Source organism: Oreochromis aureus, linkage group 11 (genome assembly GCF_013358895.1).
Source record: "Oreochromis aureus strain Israel breed Guangdong linkage group 11, ZZ_aureus, whole genome shotgun sequence".
Classification (NCBI taxonomy): domain Eukaryota; kingdom Metazoa; phylum Chordata; class Actinopteri; order Cichliformes; family Cichlidae; genus Oreochromis; species Oreochromis aureus.
Genome location: NC_052952.1, coordinates 13,338,565 through 13,361,747, shown reverse-complemented (window position 1 = coordinate 13,361,747; position 23,183 = coordinate 13,338,565). Strand labels below are relative to the sequence as shown.

The 23,183-nt window shown below is 41.3% G+C and overlaps 4 protein-coding genes and 2 long non-coding RNA genes across 14 annotated transcripts; 2 read left to right on the top strand and 4 right to left on the bottom strand.

Annotated features, from left to right (window-relative positions):
- Positions 1-8,686: 8,686 nt before the first annotated feature.
- LOC120442670 lies at positions 8,687-10,007 on the bottom strand. Its single transcript, XR_005614853.1, has 3 exons — positions 9,947-10,007; positions 8,853-8,897; positions 8,687-8,760 (listed from the first exon to the last, which is right to left on the bottom strand). It is a non-coding gene; the product is annotated as an uncharacterized LOC120442670 (long non-coding RNA).
- A 672-nt stretch (positions 10,008-10,679) lies between these two features.
- LOC116312454 lies at positions 10,680-16,639 on the top strand. 3 transcript variants are annotated; one of them, XR_005614850.1, is made up of 4 exons: positions 10,680-10,746; positions 10,958-11,128; positions 16,104-16,190; positions 16,356-16,639. It is a non-coding gene; the product is annotated as an uncharacterized LOC116312454 (long non-coding RNA). The 3 variants fall into 3 exon arrangements; XR_005614851.1 differs by having other exon boundaries at positions 10,958-11,262; positions 16,104-16,169; XR_005614849.1 differs by having other exon boundaries at positions 10,958-11,262.
- LOC120442664 (hepcidin-like) lies at positions 13,692-15,730 on the bottom strand. Of its 4 annotated transcripts, none has more exons than XM_039619594.1 (3): positions 15,357-15,730; positions 15,181-15,258; positions 13,692-13,942 (listed from the first exon to the last, which is right to left on the bottom strand). In XM_039619594.1, exons 1-3 carry the CDS (start codon positions 15,441-15,443, stop codon positions 13,847-13,849), a joined length of 261 nt encoding a protein of 86 aa, XP_039475528.1. In that variant the 5' UTR covers positions 15,444-15,730; the 3' UTR covers positions 13,692-13,846. The 4 variants fall into 4 exon arrangements, with proteins under 4 accessions (XP_039475528.1, XP_039475530.1, XP_039475527.1 ...); XM_039619596.1 differs by having other exon boundaries at positions 15,181-15,252; positions 15,357-15,729; XM_039619593.1 differs by having other exon boundaries at positions 15,181-15,261; positions 15,357-15,727.
- A 2,305-nt stretch (positions 16,640-18,944) lies between the features above and the next one.
- Positions 18,945-20,739, bottom strand: LOC120442627. The gene is made up of 3 exons (XM_039619489.1): positions 20,330-20,739; positions 19,738-19,782; positions 18,945-19,645 (listed from the first exon to the last, which is right to left on the bottom strand). Exons 2-3 carry the CDS (start codon positions 19,775-19,777, stop codon positions 18,945-18,947), a joined length of 741 nt encoding a protein of 246 aa, XP_039475423.1. The 5' UTR covers positions 19,778-19,782; positions 20,330-20,739.
- A 294-nt stretch (positions 20,740-21,033) lies between these two features.
- LOC120442510 (hepcidin-like) lies at positions 21,034-21,967 on the bottom strand. 4 transcript variants are annotated; one of them, XM_039619074.1, is made up of 3 exons: positions 21,594-21,967; positions 21,418-21,495; positions 21,034-21,281 (listed from the first exon to the last, which is right to left on the bottom strand). In XM_039619074.1, the coding sequence occupies exons 1-3, from the start codon at positions 21,678-21,680 to the stop codon at positions 21,186-21,188; spliced, it is 261 nt and encodes an 86-aa protein (XP_039475008.1). In that variant the 5' UTR covers positions 21,681-21,967; the 3' UTR covers positions 21,034-21,185. The 4 variants fall into 4 exon arrangements, with proteins under 4 accessions (XP_039475008.1, XP_039475010.1, XP_039475007.1 ...); XM_039619076.1 differs by having other exon boundaries at positions 21,418-21,489; positions 21,594-21,966; XM_039619073.1 differs by having other exon boundaries at positions 21,418-21,498; positions 21,594-21,964.
- A 75-nt stretch (positions 21,968-22,042) lies between these two features.
- LOC120442626 (hepcidin-like) lies at positions 22,043-22,878 on the top strand (the record flags this gene model as incomplete). Its single annotated transcript, XM_039619488.1, has 3 exons — positions 22,043-22,255; positions 22,343-22,429; positions 22,595-22,878. Coding segments are annotated over 3 exons (393 nt in total), but the record flags the coding sequence as incomplete, so codon positions are not given.
- Between the last annotated feature and the right edge of the window lie 305 nt (positions 22,879-23,183).

Here is a 23,183-nt window from a genome sequence, read left to right as displayed (position 1 = left end):
ACTGAGTTTCCTGTTGTGATGTGCGAGTGAATCCTGCACCCAGACACACAACTCTGAATACATAAGAACAAACTTCTTTTGTGAAATGCATGACAACATGTCACATGTTTTATGATGACGGGGAAAATGAAAAACTGAATAAGATGGGTCTGTGGCCTAAATGAGTGAAAAGCACAGACCTGGGGATTAAACTCATATCTAATAACATATTGGGGTTATGTTGTGTGTTGTGCGGCTGATGGTTGGTTTGGAATTAATCTAGCTGATGATTTTCTTTTTTGTTGTGAAGTTGAGCCTGCCAATTAGTATGATGGTATGATAAATCATGCCAATAGTATGATTTACCCTCCTGAGATGAGGAGCGTGTGTCATGACTTAACGAGGCCTTTTTATTTTGATACTTTCACAGTGCACTGAAAGTTTTGTTTGATGAGCCCTGTTTGAGCCGATCTGCACGATTACAACAGAAGCGCTTATCGACACGTCGTCGAGAAAACTGTTGCAAGTGGGCTTCTCCATTAAAATGGGCTCAGGAGAAAGTCACTTATTTGGGACAAATAGAAAATAGGTCCCTGCCCAAAAAGGATTCAGCGAGGTAATCCGATCTAAATTCTTCTTTTCTTTTGAAATGACGTCATTTTGCTGAGGGTGGAAACGGAACGCGACGATGGATTCCAGTATCAGCAAAGAAAGAATGAATGAATGTATGAATGAATGAGTGGAAGAGAAAAAAAAAAACTGATTGACTGGTAAAAGCTGATAAAAGCTGACAAGACTTTACTGATGTAACACGACGGTGCGAAGTTAACCTCCACCTGACAAAGGTGCGGATGAATCTATGTGTGTTTCTTTTTACAGGAGCAGGAAGATGACAGCAGCATCCTAGGTTGCGTGACGATTTAAACTTTTAGATGCCACTTTCTGTGTTTGTGAATCTATCAGGGGTGTGTTATTCATGGGCTTGTGCGCAGCGTTAACATTTACATTTCTTTTCTACAGCAGAGAGTTAATCATGTATTTGATTATGTGAGTTACAGCAGGACACACTAATGGTTAATGTTCTTTTACTACAGGAGTACTGGGTTTATGAGTAAAGGGAACTGTGTTTACAGGCTATATGTTGATTATGCTATTACACTGTGTTCTTGGGAAAATGTTGAATATTATGGGGGAGAAGTGAAAATAGCGTGAAACACATCCTGTGTTGAAACCAGTGTCATTCCTTTTACAGCAGGCTTAACTTTAGGACCTTTTATAGCACCTCTGGAACCTGTCGACCTGTGCCTGACCACCAGGACTGTCCATGTGTGTTGTTAATGTTTGTTTTTCTAAGAGTGCATGTAGAGGATTCAGCAGAGACGGACAAGTCACATGAGAAAGTAAATAAGAGATGCAGTGTTTATGGAATAGTTTAATATGGGGCTCATTAGCTGGCCACTACTGAGCTCCTAGTGTTAAATACGTGGAGTGACTTTGCTTAGGGAAGTCACTGATTACATTAATGTTAACTGAGTACATGGGATGATCCGTGTCTGAGGCAAATTATCACAATAATTGTATTTTTCTAATTTGAGAAAACCTGCACATGATACTTGTCCTGTTGATGCTGAATGCTTTATTACTCTTATGATACAATTGTTTATAAGTGTGAAGTTTGATTTCACTTCCAGATCTTGTTTTCCAGGCCATGATGGTGTGTATGCAGGCTCCTGGCGGAGCCGGGTTTTAAGCAAACTTAATATGCAAAACGCGCTAACATCTTTTATTGCAGGGTTACGGAGCTACTCCAGAGGAGATGCCGATGTTGCCTGGGACGTGATCTAGCTAACCTTTTTCTTTAGGACAGGAATCTAGGTTTGATGAGTTGACTCATGGGAGTGTCCATGCGTCAAGAGGAAGGGTCCAGAATTACATGAATTACATGAAACTATGTTTTCTAAACTATGTTTTTTATGATTTTTGTGTGATTTGTGTGATTAACAGTTCATTTACGGGTATTAAACCTATGTAAAGTGGTGCATCCATGTTCAGATGAGGCTTTGATGGTCCATAAATGAAGCTCACTGAACTAAAGAATGTGGTTTGATGATGGTTTACATGCTTTCCAGATATAAGTTTTTCCTCCTAGCAAGGAAATACAGGTGCAGCAGTCAGAGTGTTGCTGAAAGGAATCTCCTGAGAAATCTTCGGAGGCCCAGTGAGAAGCAAACCCATTCCAGGCATAGCTGACAGCCCAGGCAGTGGTTGAGGTCAAAGGTCAAGCTGTTTGGGGCCCATCATGAGATCAGATCCACAGCCACAGCAAGGACCACGAAGCTGCGTTGGAATGAGAGCTGTGCCAAGGGGGCTTTCCAGAGGCCAACAGAGGAGATTGTGGACAACAGACGGGCACCTAAAGGATGAGGGGAGCGTGCCAAGCTCCAACGACAGCGCAGAGGGAGTCCAAGGATGGCATCATGATTCTGTGAAAAGCACAGGAACCAGAAGCTATGGTGGTGATGACAGCAGTTTCCTATGAACATCACCTAATGCTGTGTCACTGTACTGTGTATACGATGACACACTGAAGACTGCTGGGATCATAACAGCAGTAAGATAACTGGATCCAGCACCCTTTCCATAGAGGGTTTTCCTGCAGAGGATGGACAATGGAGGATATGTATCCCCCACAGGACAAGGAGGCCTGAAGTGAGGTGATGGAGGTTGGTAGAGGCCATAAAACTAGAGTGCTGAAGAGGTCTGCAGCTTTCACAATAGCTGAGACCCATGTTGACAAACAACAAACTCAACTGGTATGTTTGAATGTCTATTCTACATACATTTGGACTCTGGTCCTATGAACAGTGATGGAAACAACTGGAAGAGACATTTATGACGCCCTGCAGAACTTAAACCACTCTGCAGAGAGACGTGTGATTTACATGTCTTGCGGAGGAGCACCACCAAGCTGGAGTGATCTTGAAAATGTTAATTTCTCTTTTGACCATTAACAATTCATTTGTTTGCTCGTAGGATGCAGTTTACCATTGGATGAGAACTTGGATAACTTCTAATATATTTGTCAGACTGTGTACGTTGACATATGCTGAGTATAAAAATGTTTGCCTTGACACTGTCAGACATGAGGTGATCATAACTGGGTACTTTTCTAGCATAACTGTCAAAGGGGGAATGTTAGGTTTTTGTAATGTTGATTGTCATTTATGCTTAGGAATATTTAACCATATATGCTTAGAGGTGTATAATCGATTGTGTAGTGATAGGATGTGTGATCTTCAGTAGGCTGTAAAAGGCTTTGTGTGCATTACAGAGTGTTCTGGCTTTCACACCCACACTCTGGGAGCATGGGAGAGGTCGTACCTTGTTTTATTGTTTTATGGTAGGATAAACGTGTTGTAGTCTAAGGCTACGTTCACACTGCAGGCGGCGCATCAAATCCGATTTTTTGACCCTATGCGACTCATATCCGATCACGGTATGACAGTGTGAACGGCACAAATCCGATATTTTCAAATCCGATCTGGGTCACTTTCGTATGTGGTACTGAATCCGATCGTATCCGATGTTTTAGAAAGCGACTGCTGTGTGAGCGGTCAAGTCGCATTAAATCCGTCTTTTACGTCACTGACACAAGACAGACGCCAATTATCAGCGCCGGAGAAGCGCCCGATAGGACATCGCGAACGGTTTCTTGCCATCCGGCGAAACTGTTAGGAAGACCACGTTGGAGAAATGTGAACATTTTATTTTTACTGTATTTTCTGCAGATTCTGACAGAAATCTGCAACTATCCTTTGAAGCACCGCTCCTCTAAAACAGCAAAACGGATCATTGTTAGGTCATCTACATTATTATGTAAATAACAAAATAACTTAAAGCAAAAATTTGGAAACATAAAGTCCGAAGTCTTTATATTAAGGGCAATCAGTCAAACAATATTGTTTGCTCTGGGTCTAAACGGAGCGAGTTGTGTGTGACATCTTCTTTTGCGCATGCGGGCCGCTTTGAGCGTTCACACTAGAGCGCGTTTGATGTCACATTTTATGTGTAGTGTGAACAAGCAGACAAAAAAATCGGATTTGATCAAAAAATCGGAATTGAGCATTAAGACCTGCAGTGTGAACGTAGCCTAGGTGCCTTTTGTTTAGATGAACTGCTGGACTTCCAGGCCAGCAGGTTTAGGGAAGTCATATATGGGTCATGCTTTGACCCCACACACACACACACACACACACACACACACACACACACACACACACACACACACACACACACACACACACACACACACACACACACACACACACACACACACAGGGTATTCTTTGTTCACATGTATACCTATGTATGTTAATGTTATATGCTATATGTTAATGACCCTATGCATATTCATGTAACCACAATAAAAGGAGTTCTATGGGGAACCTGGCTGAGAGTCTGACGGAGGTCAAGTGGGTGGAACGACACTTGGCTCCAGACAGGCCTCCCCGTGCACGGAAACATAAAGAACATTGCCTACTCATGTCTTGCTTTGCTGTGTAATTACATTGTCTTCAACGTTCCAGCGAATCGGGTTAAGCTACAAACCTATCAGTGTGCATATGAAGTTTCTAGGCTGCATGATTAATGCAGGAATCCCTCACATAGAAGAAAAGAGAATAGAAAGATTTGCGTGCAGCAGAAATTTGATACTGGACATAATAATAGAACACATCTCAACAATACTGAGAGGCGTTGCACTGTGGTGAAACTATAAATTAGGTGTAACACTGTATAATGCTGTTTCAGATAGTATCTGTACCAATGTTCCTCTAATTTTTCACGTGTCTGAGCGAACATACAAACTCCCTGAGCGATCCCTTGGACCACTGTGAGCGACATCAGGCGTGTGCACTGTGGTCGTGCCGGCATCTAATCCATCCAAGTTACATGGTTTATTAAAATAATCAAATTACAGCATTTACATTTATGTTAGGCTACTTTTAATTAACTGATTTAGCCCACTTACAATGAAAATGTAAAAAAAATCTAGTCATTGACCTGTGTAGTACGTTAACACTATTGGAAGTAAAAATAACTTGAACTTCAATTTTGAAAACACAACTTTCTTTCTTTTTAAAAAAAAGCTCTGACTTGTATTATGAGTCTGTGGTCTGGGAGAGAGTCCTGTAACTCTCTGTCTGCAAAATACACAGTATATAATGACCAATGCTGGGCAATTAATTATATGGTTACTTCTTCAAAAAAAATAACTCAGTTTGGCAAACAACAAAGATTTTTGCGGCTATTGTTTTTTTAAAAATGCAGCCAAGGCATTTTTAAATAAACATTTCAAACTATTTACAGAACAATCAGCTGTTCTGCATCAAATTTGATGCCACACAAATTGTTTGTGCCACTCGAAAAAATAATTTCTGTCCACTATGAGATAAAGGAGAACAACAGCCTGATACCTGCAGGCCTGACAACAGGAGATGTATCACTCCTGTAACACCTGTAACATTCAGTACTCGCCTCATTGTTCTGACACACACAACAAAACTACACTACACACTAACTACACAAGATTTGCGCTAAACGTGCAAATGTCTCACATATCAAAGCACCGCCGTCACTCCTAAAACTTCCCCCCGTTTCTTAACAACTAGATGCCACGTTGCCATATCATTTTTTGATTGGTCGACATGGTACTTTTTTGGACGAATAGGAAAGGGAGAGGGGGGTGGAGTTTGTTTTTGCTCACGGAGAGTGGAGAGTGCTTTGGAGCCTTTTTTCTTATAAAACGCCGTTTTTACCGTTTATTCCGCAGTAAATATAAATAACGATAGTATTCAGGAAGAAAACCAAACATTGCATATATTTTTTCTATCACAACTCTGGTTTTACGTGGCCTATCAACACAATTTAAAAACTGGTATAAAGTCCACACTTTTTCCGTCAATTGTTCCGTCTGTCCTGCTCACATCTCCAATGGTTGGAGATGACACGTTGTCATTAACGTGGCTTCACTCCACATCAGCCACGCCGCTTTGCCAGCTAAAAGACCGGTGTCAGCACATAAGGACGCTGTCATAGCCTGTCAACCACGTTGATTAGCTGCGTATATACGAATGTAAATCGCATTATTGGCTGGACTATGGGATAAGGTGGCATCGTTCTAATACAATATGGGAGCAGCCAGTCACTCACTGACTAACACTGCAAAACAGGATTGTTAAAGTATTAATTTTAATTTCAATTCAGGTTAATTGTTTTTGTGCGCAACACAGATTTTCTGTGCGCAGAGACCGTGCCAGCAGTGCGCAATTGCGCACGTGCGCAGCTTAGAGGGAACATTGATCTGTACTATATGTGCGCTGCATCAGTTCTGCAGAACATGTAAGCAAAAATATTTCACGACACTTCAAAAAAAGCTCGAGTAGCTGCATCATGTGGATGTAGCGTATCACAAGCAGGCTCAAAGCCAGTCCAACCAAACGTGATCAAACATCAGGCCAAGCTGGAACTGATTCCTATCTCCTGTAACTTCTACAACACTGTCCAATAGACACACATGAATGAAATGCAGTGTCATTAAAAACACTGATGATTTTTCATATTCTTCAATGATCTTTATTTAAAAATGTAATATATTTACATCTGAATAAAGTTTTAGGCATCACGCTGACTGATGGATGAAGAATTCCCGTTGGATTGTTCCCATCACGACCCAGGTGATCAGTCTCTTGATAGCTTTTCCTCTGGTTCCTGCTCTCTGCTGACACTCCTAGCTCTAGCCACGTTCTCCATTCCCTCTCTTTAAACAAAGTCTTATAAATAGTTTAACCATGTGCATTGAATCTGCATTTGGGTCTAAGCCTTCTATGGAGGAATATCTCTACACAGTGACATCCATTCAATTTTCAATTCAATTCAATTTTATTTACAGAGCACCAAATGACAGCAACAGTCTCCTCAAGGCGCTTTATATTGTAAGGTATACTTACAAAGAAAAACCCAACAATCAAATGACCCCCTATGAGCAAGCACTTTGGCGACAGTGGGAAGGAAAAACTCCCTTTTAACAGGAAGAAACCTCCAGCAGAACCAGGCTCAGGGAGGGGCGGCCATCTGCTGAGACCGGTTGGGGAGGGGCAAGGAAAACAGGATAAAAACATGCTGTGGAAGAGAGACAGAGGTTAAAAACAAGTACAATTCAGCACAGAGAGGTCTATTAACACATAGAGGGTGAAGAGGAAACACCCAGTGCATGATGGGAATCCCCCGGCAGCCTAATGCTGGGCATATACTGCGCGATTTTTGGCCCATTTTGAGCCGATTTTTCAGTCGTGCGACCGTTTTGGGGATCGGCCCGAGTTTGGCCTTAATCACGTGTCGTGCATCGTATACATGGGGTAACGAGAAGGAAATCAAACCTGTTTGAAATCCTGACGGCCATCGTGAGGGTGTCAACGCAGCTTCTCACACTGCGCACGCGCAAACACAGAAATAAAAGCGAAAAGACGGAACAGCACGGCAGTGCGGCGTGTGATCTGGACACAAGCGATGGAGGCACGACTTGTAGAACTTTGGCAAGGTCATCAGAGCCTTTTCGACGTGACCTCACAAAATTATCGCGACTGCAACAACCGTGAAAATAGTGTAAGATTTTGTGTTTTAACCTTCATGCTATGGACGCACAGTGTGAGCACTCGGGTCGCACAGAGCATCGGGCCGTATAGTGTGAGACCCTGCATCGTGACCTACAAACTTCTAGCCCCTGCGAGTCAATCGGACAGTTTGAGCAGGAGCTGAATAACGCGACTGAAGAAATCGCACAGTGTATGCCCAGCTTATTGCAGCCTGCAAGGAAGATTCAGGGTCACATGAGAAGGCCATCAGCCTGCTAAAAGGATACTGAAAACGCCGTCGGAATAGTGTTAGTTGTCATCACTGGTGCTGGTGGACTCATCTGAACATCTCCGAAATTTGCAAACACGCAAGTTTTCCTCTTCTTCCTCAAAATCCTCTCGGGACCGCTTCCTCGAGCCTCCAGTTTCATGGTTGTCAAGCTCTTCAAGTGCGTTTCAAAAAGTTCATCACTACTGCTCTCGGAGTATGCAAGCCTGGATTTTTGGTATTAGGCTCTTCTTCATCTCCATCTTCCTTTCTGGACCTTTTCGTGGATCCAACAGGCAGCTGTTCTTCTTCTGGTACCTGCTGATTGGCGTCCTCATCAGCAATATTACCAGCATGAGGACAGCCCTCGCTATCAGTGTCGCAGGCAGAGATGAAGTCAGAGTCATCATCAGAAAACTCCTCGCTCCATCTGAATCTTTTGTTTGGTTCCAGATCTTCTTCATCCATCTCTCTAGGCCTCCTCCTGGATAGACCTGGCTGAGGATCCTCTTCAGGGATGTACTGGTGAACATCCTCACAGTCTTCAAATGCCTCATCAGAATCATCATTTTCAATGTAAACAACAACAGCATTATGATCATCATGCAGTTCATTGTTGTCAACATTGGCATTATTGTCTCTCACATTAATATTGTTAATGTTTACATTGTTAACATTGCCGTCATTGAGATTGTCAATGTCAAAGACATCATATTGTTCCTCTAATTCATCTAACAGCTCATTCAGCCTCGAAAAATAGATATTATAGAGACACGATAAAGACTGTTCAGTAAACCCCAGAATCCACCAACAGGTTCATAAGCTGGTTCATAAGCGGTTCCTGATCTCCACTTGGAAGATTTTCTGGGTTAACCTGTCGGCCTGCAAGATCATTTTATCTTTTAATTAGCATTCATAAATATCTGCTGAAAATCAGTTTTTCATCAATTTCAAGACTGAGTACATGTGCTTACCATTACGGTTATTTTGTGATTCATCTCCTCTTCCATTCATTTTGACTACAAGGAACACAAAACAACAATGATCACTAAACCTCAACTCAGAATGTTCAGCGAATTTGCTTTTTTGTGATAACTTTAGGCTACGTCCACATCGTCACGGGCATTTTTGAAAACAGGAGTTTTCCTTTTTCGTTACAAAACAAAAATCCCGTCCACATGTGCAGTTTTGAAAAATATCTCCTTCCACATGTAAACCCTAAAAACAAAGTCAAACGCTGTCAAGAACATGCCAAATCCTAACTGTGTAGAATGTTGGCCAATCAGAAGTCCAGAAGCTTGGGAGGAAAACCTCACAAAACCTTACGTACTTCTGAAAAGTTCTTGTCTTTTTCTGGAAGGCAGCTAATTTTGTGTTACTTTCAAGTGCCTTCATCATTGCAAATGTTAATAACTAAAGACAGCATTTTGGCTGGTATAGACTCACAACTTTGGAATGGACAAAATGCATATAGCATACATAAATGTAATTTTTTAAATTACATTTATTCCAAACCGACGTCAGGATTTGGGTTGTGAGAGCGTCTGTGTTGAATGTAGAAGCCACGTCTGATGCTCACTCTGATGCCTCTGTCTTTCTAAATGGAGGCACAGTAACTGTGTGTGTATATGTAAGCGTGTAAAAACTGCAGATACTAAGATTAACAGCAACAGTATTTTGTCTACATCGGCCATTGTAGAAATTGATCTGATGTAAACAATAATAATTGGCCACAGCGTGACGTCAAAAGCAGGCGCACACTTTTGACATTGCCTGAGTAAATCTCCGTTTTCCTCGTCCACACATAAACACAAAAACGTACTTTTCAAAAATCTCCACCCTGGCAGGAGTTTTTAAAATCTCACCTTTCAGTGACTCAATATGCTGTTTAGGTGTGGACGAGAGGCCCAAATGCATAGACAAAGCTTCAAACATAGCCGTGTACATGTGGACGTAGCCTCAGTTTCTCACAATGTAAAGTACATAAATACTGTCCTGGCCAGCAGGAAAATCAGGCTTTATATTTAAGTAAATGATCTTAAGTTTATAAACTGAAATCTGAGCTTACTTTAGTTCTTGGTAAATTGCAGAGCAGTTAATCCTCAGGGAAGCGTAGAAATTTCACTAGTCGTCTGCTTTGGTTGCAGTGTCTCTTCAGTTCTGTTTTCATATGCTGATGTTTTCAACAAAACATGTTTAAATGCTGTGATGTCATTTTAGCATCAAGGCATCACTATGGCAACCAAACAACATGCATTAAATGACGTTCCAAACAACAACAACCAAGCTGTTTTCAGTGCTTAATATTTAACATGTCTTTGTTATAAACTTTATTTGTACAAATCTGTGATGTTGATGTGCACAGCCTGGGATTCAGACCTCAGAGGGTTAATCCAACAAATCACGAAAAATTAGGTTTAAATTTTTGTTCATGACAGTGCAGATTTCTGACATTTTGTGTACTTTAAGTGTAGCCCTGGCTATATAAATAGGTAATTTCTTTAAATAGTTCATTTATATTGATAGTTAAATGCAAATGTTCACTGTGTTCAATAATGTGTATACAAATGCCTGTAAGGTATGTGATGTGTGTCAGTTAAATGCACAACCTTTTTATTTGTATTTTGAGGTTTATGTCATTATTTTTGATACGGTATTGATATGTACTACAGCTCCAGTGAACCCTGAAGTAGTCTCAGGTAGAGGGGTGGGAGCAAGTGGGGAGCCGTGTGCACTCTGCAGGAAGCGAGAGAGACCAGAGCTGAACAGTGTCGAGTGAACGCAGAGTTCATAGAAGGCGCTGACAGACATATTTTCGGATTGACGGATAGTTAACTGGAGTGAAAAGCTGTTGTACCCTACTGTGAGGTAAATGTGAATTTTGTCTGACACTTGTACCCTATGTTATTGTGTAAAATGGACTAACTGCTAACCGCGATTAGCCATCTAGCACAACTGCTAACATAGCCGCTAGCATATTCGCTAAGCTCTTGTTCTGCTCTGTTTTATTAATTAAGCTAATGCTAAGATTGAATGTTATCTCATGTGAATTGGCATTTAGCGGGGTTGTGTGATTCAGTAGGAGGAGACGGACGTCTTGCTGGCGTGTCAGAGAGGTCCCTTCTACTGGTGTGCTGAAGTTATGTGTTCACGTGGGAGCACGTGGAGAGGACGACTGAGTGCTGCTGCCGCGGCCTGCTGGTAGCCTTGACCCAGTTTCCCCTGCTATCCCCTTGAACTGCCTGGAGGTGTGAGTACTGTTTGCACGTGCTTTTTATTTTACTGCTTGGCAACAAGTGAAGCGACCATATTGTTTTAGGTCCCAACGCACCCGAGCCACGACTCAGGCCTGCAACGAGGGTTTTGCTAGCAGAAAGACTTGAGGTGTGTGTGTGTGTGTTGAGAGTGCGTGTGGGCCCACAATATTATTTGATGATTTTGTTTCTGTTGAAGTAGATACCATACCATTGTTTAACAAGCTTTATTGATTTTACTTATTTTCTTTTGTGTTATTAATTAACAGTGTTGGGACTAACGCGTTATTAAGTAACGCGTTACAGTAACTACGTTATTATTGTGGTAACGAGCACGGTAACTAGTTATTATGCCAAAACCAGGAACGCGTTACTCGTTACTGGGATTTAGATAGGCTCGTTACTCGTTACTTACGTGGTGGATATCGCAGAGCTTCCACAGATTCAATAACATTAGCAAGTGGTGGAAGCCAGCAGGTGGATGAAGGAAAAGGAGGCAAGAGGAGAGACCCGAAGCGGCCGCGGTCTGCGTGTCAGGTGAACTGAACTTCAGGTAAGAAGTTATGACCTGCAGTCTATCTGAGTCAGATATAAACCAAGTTTAGGTGGAGTTTATTTTCGGTATGATGACTTTTTCGTACTGCGTGCTAGCTTGCATGACGGAGTTTCTATACAGCTGGGTGGGTGCTATGTTACTGATGTTGAACTTTATTTTGTTCATACGGTTAATTATTAGAGTTGCCAACCGTCCCGTAAAAACAGAATCGTCTGGTATTCAGAGAAAATATTACGCGTTTACGTACTGAGGTGAAAAGCAACACAGTTTGTCCCGGACTTCAGCTACAATGAAAAAGACACAAAGCTGAAGCTGCACAGCTGCCTCTTCTTCTCTCATTCTCTCCTCTCCTGTTTCTACTTCAATCACGAAACTGATCAATGATCAGCTGATCGGCTTTTCTCTCTTGTTTATTGCCCACTTTGCGCCAGAAAGAGGAAACCAGCGGATGTCGCGTTAAACAACAGCAGCACGTTTAAGCTTGATCAGCTGTTGTTAGAATGTATTTAATATTAATTTCTAGTATCAGCTGATGTTTGCTGGAGCCACAGCTGTAAAGCTGCTGGTCATGATGTCGGTTTGGTTATCTGGTGAGAGGAAACATGCAGATGAAACCAGGAGATGTCCTTACTGAATCATCAGAGCTGAACAGGTGATGGAGAAACAGGTTTACCTTTTAGGTGACATGAATGAGTTGAAGGAAGTTATGAGCTGTTTCTGAGAGACAAATAACACCAGGATCCTTTTCTATGTAGCTGACAGCTGGTAACTGTGCAGGGGCGGATCTAGCAAAGTGATGCCAGGGGGGCAGGTAGGGCATTAACAGGGAAAGGGGGCACAAGGAAATACTTTTCTTTATTATTCTCATTTAAAATGTCTCGCTTTAAAAAAAATAATTATCTGAGTCTTACAACAAACAACTGATAGATTGATACATATATACCATCAGAACAGTGTACATCACTGTCACAACAGTGTTTATTTTCATTCAAAGGCTTTATGATTTTTCCTATAATGGTGGGCGGTCTCTAGTCAAAATGCCGGGACTATTTTTTGTCCCAGTCCAGCTCTGTATGCAGCTCATCTGCAGTCTGGTGTTACCTACATCTTCCTATTCAGAAGGCAGAATTTCCAAGTTCTGAGTACAATCAAAAGCACCACGACTGCAGTTTTGTGTTGGATGTAAAAAGCAGGCTAGAATCATGGCGGCGGTCAACGACGGTCCAGGCGTGATTTCTCTCGTGGAAATGTGCACATTATGTTTTCCTTTCTATTGGTAGGTGGCACAGTGCACTTGTGGCAAGTAAGCAAGCTAGAAGACTGGCAATCTTGCTGGGTATCCAGTTACGGAAGCAACACATTAACAAGAGAATTTCTGAGTAAAACCAAAGTTACTTTCCTAGTAACTAGTTACTTTGAAAGTAACGAGTAACTTGAAGTAACTGAGTTACTTTTTAGACAAGTAACTAGTAATGTAACTAAGTTACTAATTTAAAGTAACTTACCCAACACTGTTAATTAATCATTCACTAAAGTGGAGTTAACTTTATAATTGACCTGCTTGTGTGTGATTTATTTCCATATAGTGTAGTTTTATTGCATATTTTGTACCATAAGCATTAAAAAGGGAGTATCAGTAGGAAAGTAACAACAGGAACCCAGGGCCCCTCTCAATAGAACGTGGGACGGGTGTTACATAAGCATTTAACAATTTGATTATTTTCTAACAAAAACTGTGTGAAACTCAAGTTAGACCTGTGTTTGTAAATGAACCGCCCCATGTTGTGTAGCTTTCTGGATTTTATACTTATTGGGCTACATATTTATTTATTATACAGGCTATACAGTACATAACATCAAAACTCACATGTTTTATGTCACTAAAGTGTTTAATTATGTGGGCTACAGACCAAATCAAGTTATGGACTATATTTATATGAAAACGTGTATACTTACTGCATTTGAATCATTTTAACCATATGTAACCACCTGCACATTATATCTAAATGACCATAAAGTTTATTGTGATAAACTGTGTAATACAAGCATGTAGTTGAGGCAGTAACTGAGGACACAATGTGACTAAAACAGTATAATCTCACACATTGTCTGTGACATACAGTTTGTTAATACTGAGTGGTTGTGGGAGCAGGAATCCTCAGAACCTGCAGCAAACTCCACAGATACCGGGGGTGCAGCAGCCACAGCAAAAGCGACACTTGATGCCACGCTTGTGTCTGCTGTTATACAGCATCTGTGGGAAACACAAGAGACATGAGCACTAGGGCTGCACGATTAATCGTTAGAAAATCGCGATCTTGATTCATACTTATGTGCGATCTCATTTCCAAATGACAACGATTTAAAAAAAAAAAAAAAAAAAAAGACGACGACGATTGTACTGCATTTTGATCCGGGACGTAATCTGCATGAAAACAAGCGCTCACCCTTCCTGCTCAACAAATGACATGGGCGGAGCCTTATACCACGTGATACAGAAGCTGTGCCGTGATGCTCAAATTGGCAGGGAAAAAACATCGGAGAACACGTCAGGGATGGCGAGAAAGTAACAGGAGAAAATTTGTGCCGGTCAACCACCCAAACATCAATAACGGGAACCTTATACAGCGCTTCCCTATACACGTCGAACTCCCGCAGGCTCAAAGAAATTACGGAGGCTATTACTTAACACCTGACCAAAGATATATCAACACTGCATAGGGCTGTTCGATATAACGATATATATCGGATGACGATAGAAAAACGTCTATCGTTTCATTTTACGCTATCGTTTGTTTCGTGGTGTCGCAAAATAAACTGTTTACGGCAATATTTTTTCATTATTTTGATAGTCACTGTAGTGGCTATATTAATTTCCTAAAGTTCTCTCTTTCTCTTATGTTTAATACAACCACACTACAGATGGACAAGCGCTTGTTTGTATGCGTTGTCGTTGGCAACAACGACAGTAAAACCACCTCGTGTCCGCTTGTTTATTTTCCACATAAACCTTTCACAATAAAGCTCAAGATCCTGTTGAGACTTTTCAAAATAAACTGAATCACGTGAAAGATGCAGAGTATTTACGGATGAGAAGCAAAAAAGAGCCGTCAGGTGCTAAAAAATAAACCTTAGACTCAAACGTTAGAACAGGCTTTTCCCCGCAGCACGCTGTGTAATAAATACTTACAAAGAAAACGGTGGCCGTTACAACCTATGTCTAAAAATGTATCGTTTCATGCATCAGTTAAAACACTCGACTCCAGGTGCGCGACGCCCAGCTGGAAACACTTCACGCAAGTCGAGCTGCCCGACATTCACAGAATTTACAGAAAATGTTACATTTTTGTGATTTATATCGTTATCGGACGATAGATGGAGCACAGAGTTCATCTGCAGCAGCATCACTGCTCTTTATTTTCACCTGCTCTAACAAACACTTTCATTTAGCTGAAGTAATTTGGCCACATTCATTCAGTTAGTGTTACTTACCTTCCATGAGTCCACTGATGCCTCCTCATGTGCTGCTGCTGGATAGTCCATGCTCATTGGCTCCTCCAGCTCCTGCTCCTGCTAATGAATTGAGTGCAGTAGAAACCACATTGTAGCATTGAAACAAACATTTGCAGCTTGTAAGCTAATACACTTGGTTAAAGTCAAGTTCTTACTTCAGTGACTGGGACAGCAGAGCTCTGCTGAACACAGATGAATGTGAGCACGACGGCCACTGCAACTGCAACACTGAACGTCTTCATCTTAGGAGGCTTTGAGAGGCTCAAGTTTGACTCTTTCTCCTGGTCTGGATGATTGTTGTGAGCTGAGTCCTTCTGTCTGATGGTAAATGTGTGCAGAAGTGCTGATATTTATACTGATTTGGGCCCCTGCTGCCTCGTCACTCACAGCTCTTACTCTACCTGATTTCAGGAACATTGCAAAATTCCTTATTTTCCTATGCTATGAAATTCTGGGAATGGGAAATTCCTGAGGAATGAGAAAATCTGTACTTTTCTCAGTCGGCATGAACTTTGACCTTTTCTTCGGATGTTTAAATATATGGGTTTTCCCAGTCCTATTGATGCAAGCGTGTTCCCGACAGTAGTTTCTGTACTCTGAGTGACGAGGCAGCAGTGGAGCAAATGAGTATAAATACCAGCACCTTTTCCCTCAGTCAACCATCACAAAGGAGCTGACAAGAGTCAACGAGAGAGTCAAAGGATCTGACCACCTTAAACCACTCAAACCTCCTGAAGATGAAGGCGTTCAGTTAGTTGCAGTGGCCGTTGCACTCATCTGTATTTGCATTCAGCAGAGCTCTGCCACATTTGCTGAGGTAACAGACTCTTAAATTCATGTAATGTGCTTCTTCTGCATGAATTTGTTGTGAAGATGCTAAGATCTGTTTTCTTTCTCTACAGATACGAGAACTGCAAGAGCTACAAGAGGCTGTGAACAATGACGGTCCAGCTGCTGAACATCAGGAGGTATCAGCTGACTCATGGCTGGTGTGTTTAATTCAATAAATGAATTCAGACAGTTATTGTGAGATCTCTCAAATGCAGGCAGATGTTTAAAATAGACTCTGCACTCACAGCTTTACGTAAAAATAGAGAGAATGAAGTGACTTACGGCTGAAGATAAACTCTCTGCTCTTGTCCTCTTTCACACAGATGCCGTACCACAGACAGAAGCGTGGCATCAAGTGTCGCTTTTGCTGCGGCTGCTGCAATTCTGGTGTCTGTGGATTGTGCTGCAGATTCTGAGAATATCTACCTGCGATTCTCACATTAACCACTAAATATAGACGGTTATACCTGAAATGATTTGACTGCTTAGCATTTGTTAAAGTCTGACAGTGTTTCTTCATCTGGTGATCCTGCTGTAACAGTGAACAGTGCAGCATTTGGAACTACAGTATGTTATTATATTAAACTTCAGTGGCACTATACTACAACATGTGCTGTTTGTTTCTGTTTCTGTCTGACAAGAATGAAACATTAATGGAAACCAGTGACATGAAGCTCCTGATGTACACTTTTTGTGCTGATGCCAGTTAAGAGTTGTGGCCTCATACTCTTGCCCATATAATATGTGGTACAACCTGTTAATAGAGCCAAGTCATTGATAGCAAAAGTAAAGTGAGCATATTTTCCCATATTTGTAATTATATGAGTACAGAGCATTTCATCATCATTCAATATTACCACTAATTATGACAAAAATGCAGTAATGTGCAAAAGCTTTGAGCTGATGGACTGGTTCATTGGTTATTAGAAAGTTAAATCAAGCATACTTGTTTTTAAAGAATGTAGAAGTGTTAGATACTGTTTACTCCAAACACTTTCTATACAAGTTCATTCATAAATGTTTTAGACGACCTTATCTTGACAACCTTTCACTGAATTCATTTGGAGGTGTTTTCACAGTGTGCATATGAAGTTTCTAGGCTGCATGATTAATGCAGGAATCCCTCACATAGAAGAAAAAGAGAGAATAGAAAGATTTGTGTACAGCAGAAATTTGATACTGGACATAATAATAGAACACATCTCAACAATACTGAGAGACGTTGCACTGTGGTGAAACTATAAATTAGGTGTAACACTGTATAATGCCGTTTCAGATAATATCTGTACTATATGTGCGCTGCATCAGTTCTGCAGAACATGTAAGCAAAAATATTTCACGACACTTCAAAAAAAGCTCGAGTAGCTGCATCATGTGGATGTAGCGTATCACAAGCAGGCTCAAAGCCAGTCCAACCAAACGTGATCAAACATCAGGCCAAGCTGGAACTGATTCCTATCTCCTGTAACTTCTACAACACTGTCCAATAGAGACACATGAATGAAATGCAGTGTCATTAAAAACACTGATGATTTTTTTCATATTCAATGATCTTTATTTAAAAATGTAATATATTTACATCTGAATAAAGTTTTAGGCATCACGCTGACTGATGGATGGAGAATTCCCGTTGGATTGTTCCCATCACGACCCAGGGGATCAGTCTCTTGATAGCTTTTCCTCTGGTTCCTGCTCTCTGCTGACACTCCTAGCTCTAGCCACGTTCTCCATTCCCTCTCTTTAAACAAAGTCTTATAAAAAGTTTAACCATGTGCATTGAATCTGCATTTGGGTCTAAGCCTTCTATGGAGGGAATATCTCTACACAGTGACATCCATTCAATTTTCAATTCAATTCAATTTTATTTATAGAGCGCCAAATGACAGCAACAGTCTCCTCAAGGCGCTTTATATTGTAAGGTATACTTACAAAGAAAAACCCAACAATCAAATGACCCCCTATGAGCAAGCACTTTGGCGACAGTGGGAAGGAAAAACTCCCTTTTAACAGGAAGAAACCTCCAGCAGAACCAGGCTCAGGGAGGGGCGGCCATCTGCCGCGACCGGTTGGGAAGGGGCAAGGAAAACAGGATAAAAACATGCTGTGGAAGAGAGACAGAGGTTAAAAACAAGTACAATTAAGCACAGAGAGGTCTATTAACACATAGAGGGTGAAGAAGAAACATCCAGTGCATGATGGGAATCCCCCGGCAGCCTAATGCTGGGCATATACTGTGCGATTTTTGGCCCATTTTGAGCCGATTTTTCAGTCGTGCGACCGTTTTGGGGATCGGCCCGAGTTTGGCCTTAATCACGTGTCGTGCATCGTATAAATGGGGTAACGAGAAGCGATTAACACCTCACGACCGGCTCCCAATCATCAATCGTTTGGTCGTAAGGAAATCAAACCTGTTTGAAATCCTGTCGGCCATCGTGAGGGTGTCAACGCAGCGTCTCACACTGCGCACGCGCAAACACAGAAATAAAAGCGAAAAGACAGAACAGCACGGCAGTGCGGCGTGTGATCCGGACACAAGCGATGGAGGCACGACTTGTAGAACTTTGGCAAGGTCATCCGAGCCTTTTCGACGTGACCTCACAAAATTATCGCGACTGCAACAACAGTGAAAATAGTGTAAGATTTTGTGTTTTAACCTTCATGCTATGGACGCACAGTGTGAGCACTCAGGTCGCACAGAGCATCGGGCCGTATAGTGTGAGACCCTGCATCGTGACCTACGAGCTTCTAGCCCCTGCGAGTCAATCGGACAGTTTGAGCAGGAGCTGAATAACGCGACTGAAGAAATCGCACAGTGTATGCCCAGCTTATTGCAGCCTGCAAGGAGGATTCAGGGTCACATGAGTAGGCCATCAGCCTGCTAAAAGGATACTGAAAACGCCGTCGGAATAGTGTTAGTTGTCATCACTGGTGCTGGTGGACTCATCTGAACATCTCCGAAGTTTGCAAACACGCGAGTTTTCCTCTTCTTCCTCAAAATCCTCTCGGGACCGCTTCCTCGAGCCTCCAGTTTCATGGTTGTCAAACTCTTCAAGTGCGTCTTCAAAAAGTTCATCACTACTGCTCTCGCTATCAGTGTCGCAGGCAGAGATGAAGTCAGAGTCATCATCAGAAAACTCCTCGCTCCATCTGAATCTTTTGTTTGGTTCCACATCTTCTTCATCCATCTCTCTAGGCCTCCTCCTGGATAGACCTGGCTGAGGATCCTCTTCTGGGATGTACTGGTGAACATCCTCACAGTCTTCAAATGCCTCATCAGAATCATCATTTTCAATGTCGACAACAACAGCATTATGATCATCATGCAGTTCATTGTTGTCAACATTGGCATTATTGTCTCTCACATTAATATTGTTAATGTTTACATTGTTAACATTGCCGTCATTGAGATTGTCAATGTCAAAGACATCATATCGTTCCTCTAATTCATCTAACAGCTCATTCAGCCTCGAAAAATAGATATTATAGAGAGCACGATGAAGACTGTTCAGTAAACCCCAGAATCCACCAACAGGTTCATAAGCTGCTTCATAAGCTGGTTCATAAGCTGGTTCCTGATCTCCACTTGGAAGATTTTCTGGGTTAACCTGTCGGCCTGCAAGATCATTTTATCTTTTAATTAGCATTCATAAATATCTGCTGAAAATCAGTTTTTCATCAATTTCAAGACTGAGTACATGTGCTTACCATTACGGTTATTTTGTGATTCATCTCCTCTTCCATTCATTTTGACTACAAGGAACACAAAACAACAATGATCACTAAACCTCAACTCAGAATGTTCAGCGAATGTGCTTTTTTTGACAAAATGCATATAGCATACATGAATGTAATTTTTTGTAAATTACTAAGATTAACAGCAACAGTATTTTGTCTACATCGGCCATTGTAGAAATTGATCTGATGTAAACAATAACGTGGCCACAGCGTGACGTCAAAAACGGCGCACACTTTTGACATTGCCTGAGTAAATCTCCGTTTTCCTCGTCCACACATAAACACAAAAACGTACTTTTCAAAAATCTCCACCCTGGCAGGAGTTTTTAAAAATCTCACCTTTCAGTGACTCAATATGCTGTTTAGGTGTGGACGAGAGGCCCAAATGCATAGACAAAGCTTCAAATGCATAGACAAAGCTTCAAACATAGCCGTGTACATGTGGACGTAGCCTCAGTTTCTCACAATGTAAAGTACATAAATACTGTCCTGGCCAGCAGGAAAATCAGGCTTTATATTTAAGTAAATGATCTTAAGTTTATAAACTGAAATCTGAGCTTACTTTAGTTCTTGGTAAATTGCAGAGCAGTTAATCCTCAGGGAAACGTAGAAATTTCACTAGTCGTCTGCTTTGGTTGCAGTGTCTCTTCAGTTCTGTTTTCATATGCTGATGTTTTCATCCAAAACATGTTTAAATGCTGTGATGTCATTTTAGCATCAAGGCATCACTATGGCAACCAAACAACATGCATTAAATGACGTTCCAAACAACAACAACCAAGCTGTTTTCAGTGCTTAATATTTAACATGTCTTTGTTATAAACTTTATTTGTACAAATCTGTGATGTTGATGTGCACAGCCTGGGATTCAGACCTCAGAGGGTTAATCCAACAAATCACGAAAAATTAGGTTTAAATTTTTGTTCATGACAGTGCAGATCTCTGACATTTTGTGTACTTTAAGCATTTAACAATTTGATTATTTTCTAACAAAAAACTGTGAAACTCAAGTTAGACCTGTGTTTGTAAATGAACCGCCCCATGTTGTGTAGCTTTCTGCATTTTATACTTATTGGGCTACATATTTATTTATTATACAGGCTATACAGTACATAACATCAAAACTCACATGTTTTATGTAACTAAAGTGTTTAATTATGTGGGCTACAGACCAAATCAAGTTATGGACTATATTTATATGAAAAACGTGTATACTTACTGCATTTGAATCATTTTAACCATATGTAACCACCTGCACATTATATCTAAATGACCATAAAGTTTATTGTGATAAACTGTGTAATACAAGCATGTAGTTGAGGCAGTAACTGAGGACACAATGTGACTAAAACAGTATAATCTCACACATAGTCTGTGACATACAGTTTAATACTGAGTGGTTGTGGGAGCAGGAATCCTCAGAACCTGCAGCAAACTCCACAGATACCGGGGGTGCAGCAGCCACAGCAAAAGCGACACTTGATGCCACGCTTGTGTCTGCTGTTATACAGCATCTGTGGGAAACACAAGAGACATGAGCACAGAGTTCATCTGCAGCAGCATCACTGCTCTTTATTTTCACCTGCTCTAACAAACACTTTCATTTAGCTGAAGTAATTTGGCCACATTCATTCAGTTAGTGTTACTTACCTTCCATGAGTCCACTGATGCCTCCTCATGTGCTGCTGCTGGATAGTCCATGCTCATTGGCTCCTCCAGCTCCTGCTCCTGCTAATGAATTGAGTGCAGTAGAAACCACATTGTAGCATTGAAACAAACATTTGCAGCTTGTAAGCTAATACACTTGGTTAAAGTCAAGTTCTTACTTCAGTGACTGGGACAGCAGAGCTCTGCTGAACACAGATGAATGTGAGCACGACGGCCACTGCAACTGCAACACTGAACGTCTTCATCTTAGGAGGCTTTGAGAGGCTCAAGTTTGACTCTTTCTCCTGGTCTGGATGATTGTTGTGAGCTGAGTCCTTCTGTCTGATGGTAAATGTGTGCAGAAGTGCTGATATTTATACTGATTTGGGCCCCTGCTGCCTCGTCACTCACAGCTCTTACTCTACCTGATTTCAGGAACATTGCAAAATTCCTTATTTTCCTATGCTATGAAATTCTGGGAATGGGAAATTCCTGAGGAATGAGAAAATCTGTACTTTTCTCAGTCGGCATGAACTTTGACCTTTTCTTCGGATGTTTAAATATATGGGTTTTCCCAGTCCTATTGATGCAAGCGTGTTCCCGACAGTAGTTTCTGTACTCTGAGTGACGAGGCAGCAGTGGAGCAAATGAGTATAAATACCAGCACCTTTTCCCTCAGTCAACCATCACAAAGGAGCTGACAAGAGTCAACGAGAGAGTCAAAGGATCTGACCACCTTAAACCACTCAAACCTCCTGAAGATGAAGGCGTTCAGTTAGTTGCAGTGGCCGTTGCACTCATCTGTATTTGCATTCAGCAGAGCTCTGCCACATTTGCTGAGGTAACAGACTCTTTTAAATTCATGTAATGTGCTTCTTCTGCATGAATTTGTTGTGAAGATGCTAAGATCTGTTTTCTTTCTCTACAGATACGAGAACTGCAAGAGCTACAAGAGGCTGTGAACAATGACGGTCCAGCTGCTGAACATCAGGAGGTATCAGCTGACTCATGGCTGGTGTGTTTAATTCAATAAATGAATTCAGACAGTTATTGTGAGATCTCTCAAATGCAGGCAGATGTTTAAAATAGACTCTGCACTCACAGCTTTACGTAAAAATAGAGAGAATGAAGTGACTTACGGCTGAAGATAAACTCTCTGCTCTTGTCCTCTTTCACACAGATGCCGTACCACAGACAGAAGCGTGGCATCAAGTGTCGCTTTTGCTGCGGCTGCTGCAATTCTGGTGTCTGTGGATTGTGCTGCAGATTCTGAGAATATCTACCTGCGATTCTCACATTAACCACTAAATATAGACGGTTATACCTGAAATGATTTGACTGCTTAGCATTTGTTAAAGTCTGACAGTGTTTCTTCATCTGGTGATCCTGCTGTAACAGTGAACAGTGCAGCATTTGGAACTACAGTATGTTATTATATTAAACTTCAGTGGCACTATACTACAACATGTGCTGTTTGTTTCTGTTTCTGTCTGACAAGAATGAAACATTAATGGAAACCAGTGACATGAAGCTCCTGATGTACACTTTTTGTGCTGATGCCAGTTAAGAGTTGTGGCCTCATACTCTTGCCCATATAGTATGTGGTACAACCTGTTAATAGAGCCAAGTCATTGATAGCAAAAGTAAGGTGAGCAGCTTAACAGTAACTGTCAAAAATTGTCAAACTGTCAAAAAAAAATTATTACTAGTGCTCTTTCATAAAGTCATCATGAAGATATCCTTTGGTGCTTTTCAAAACTGATGTTGTT

Bases quoted from the DNA above. Each gene is read 5' to 3' on its own strand.
- LOC120442664 (XM_039619593.1), bottom strand. From the start codon at position 15,443: ATGAAGACGTTCAGTGTTGCAGTTGCAGTGGCCGTCGTGCTCACATTC. The intron at 15,262-15,356 runs GTAAGAACTTGA...TCAATTCATTAG, and splicing joins CTGCTGTCCCAGTCACTGAA to CAGGAGCAGGAGCTGGAGGA. The intron at 13,943-15,180 runs GTAAGTAACACT...TGTTTCCCACAG, and splicing joins CATCAGTGGACTCATGGAAG to ATGCTGTATAACAGCAGACA.
- LOC120442627 (XM_039619489.1), bottom strand. From the start codon at position 19,777: ATGAATGGAAGAGGAGATGAATCACAAAATAACCGTAATG. The intron at 19,646-19,737 runs GTAAGCACATGT...ATGATCTTGCAG, and splicing joins ATCACAAAATAACCGTAATG to GCCGACAGGTTAACCCAGAA.
- LOC120442510 (XM_039619073.1), bottom strand. From the start codon at position 21,680: ATGAAGACGTTCAGTGTTGCAGTTGCAGTGGCCGTCGTGCTCACATTC. The intron at 21,499-21,593 runs GTAAGAACTTGA...TCAATTCATTAG, and splicing joins CTGCTGTCCCAGTCACTGAA to CAGGAGCAGGAGCTGGAGGA. The intron at 21,282-21,417 runs GTAAGTAACACT...TGTTTCCCACAG, and splicing joins CATCAGTGGACTCATGGAAG to ATGCTGTATAACAGCAGACA.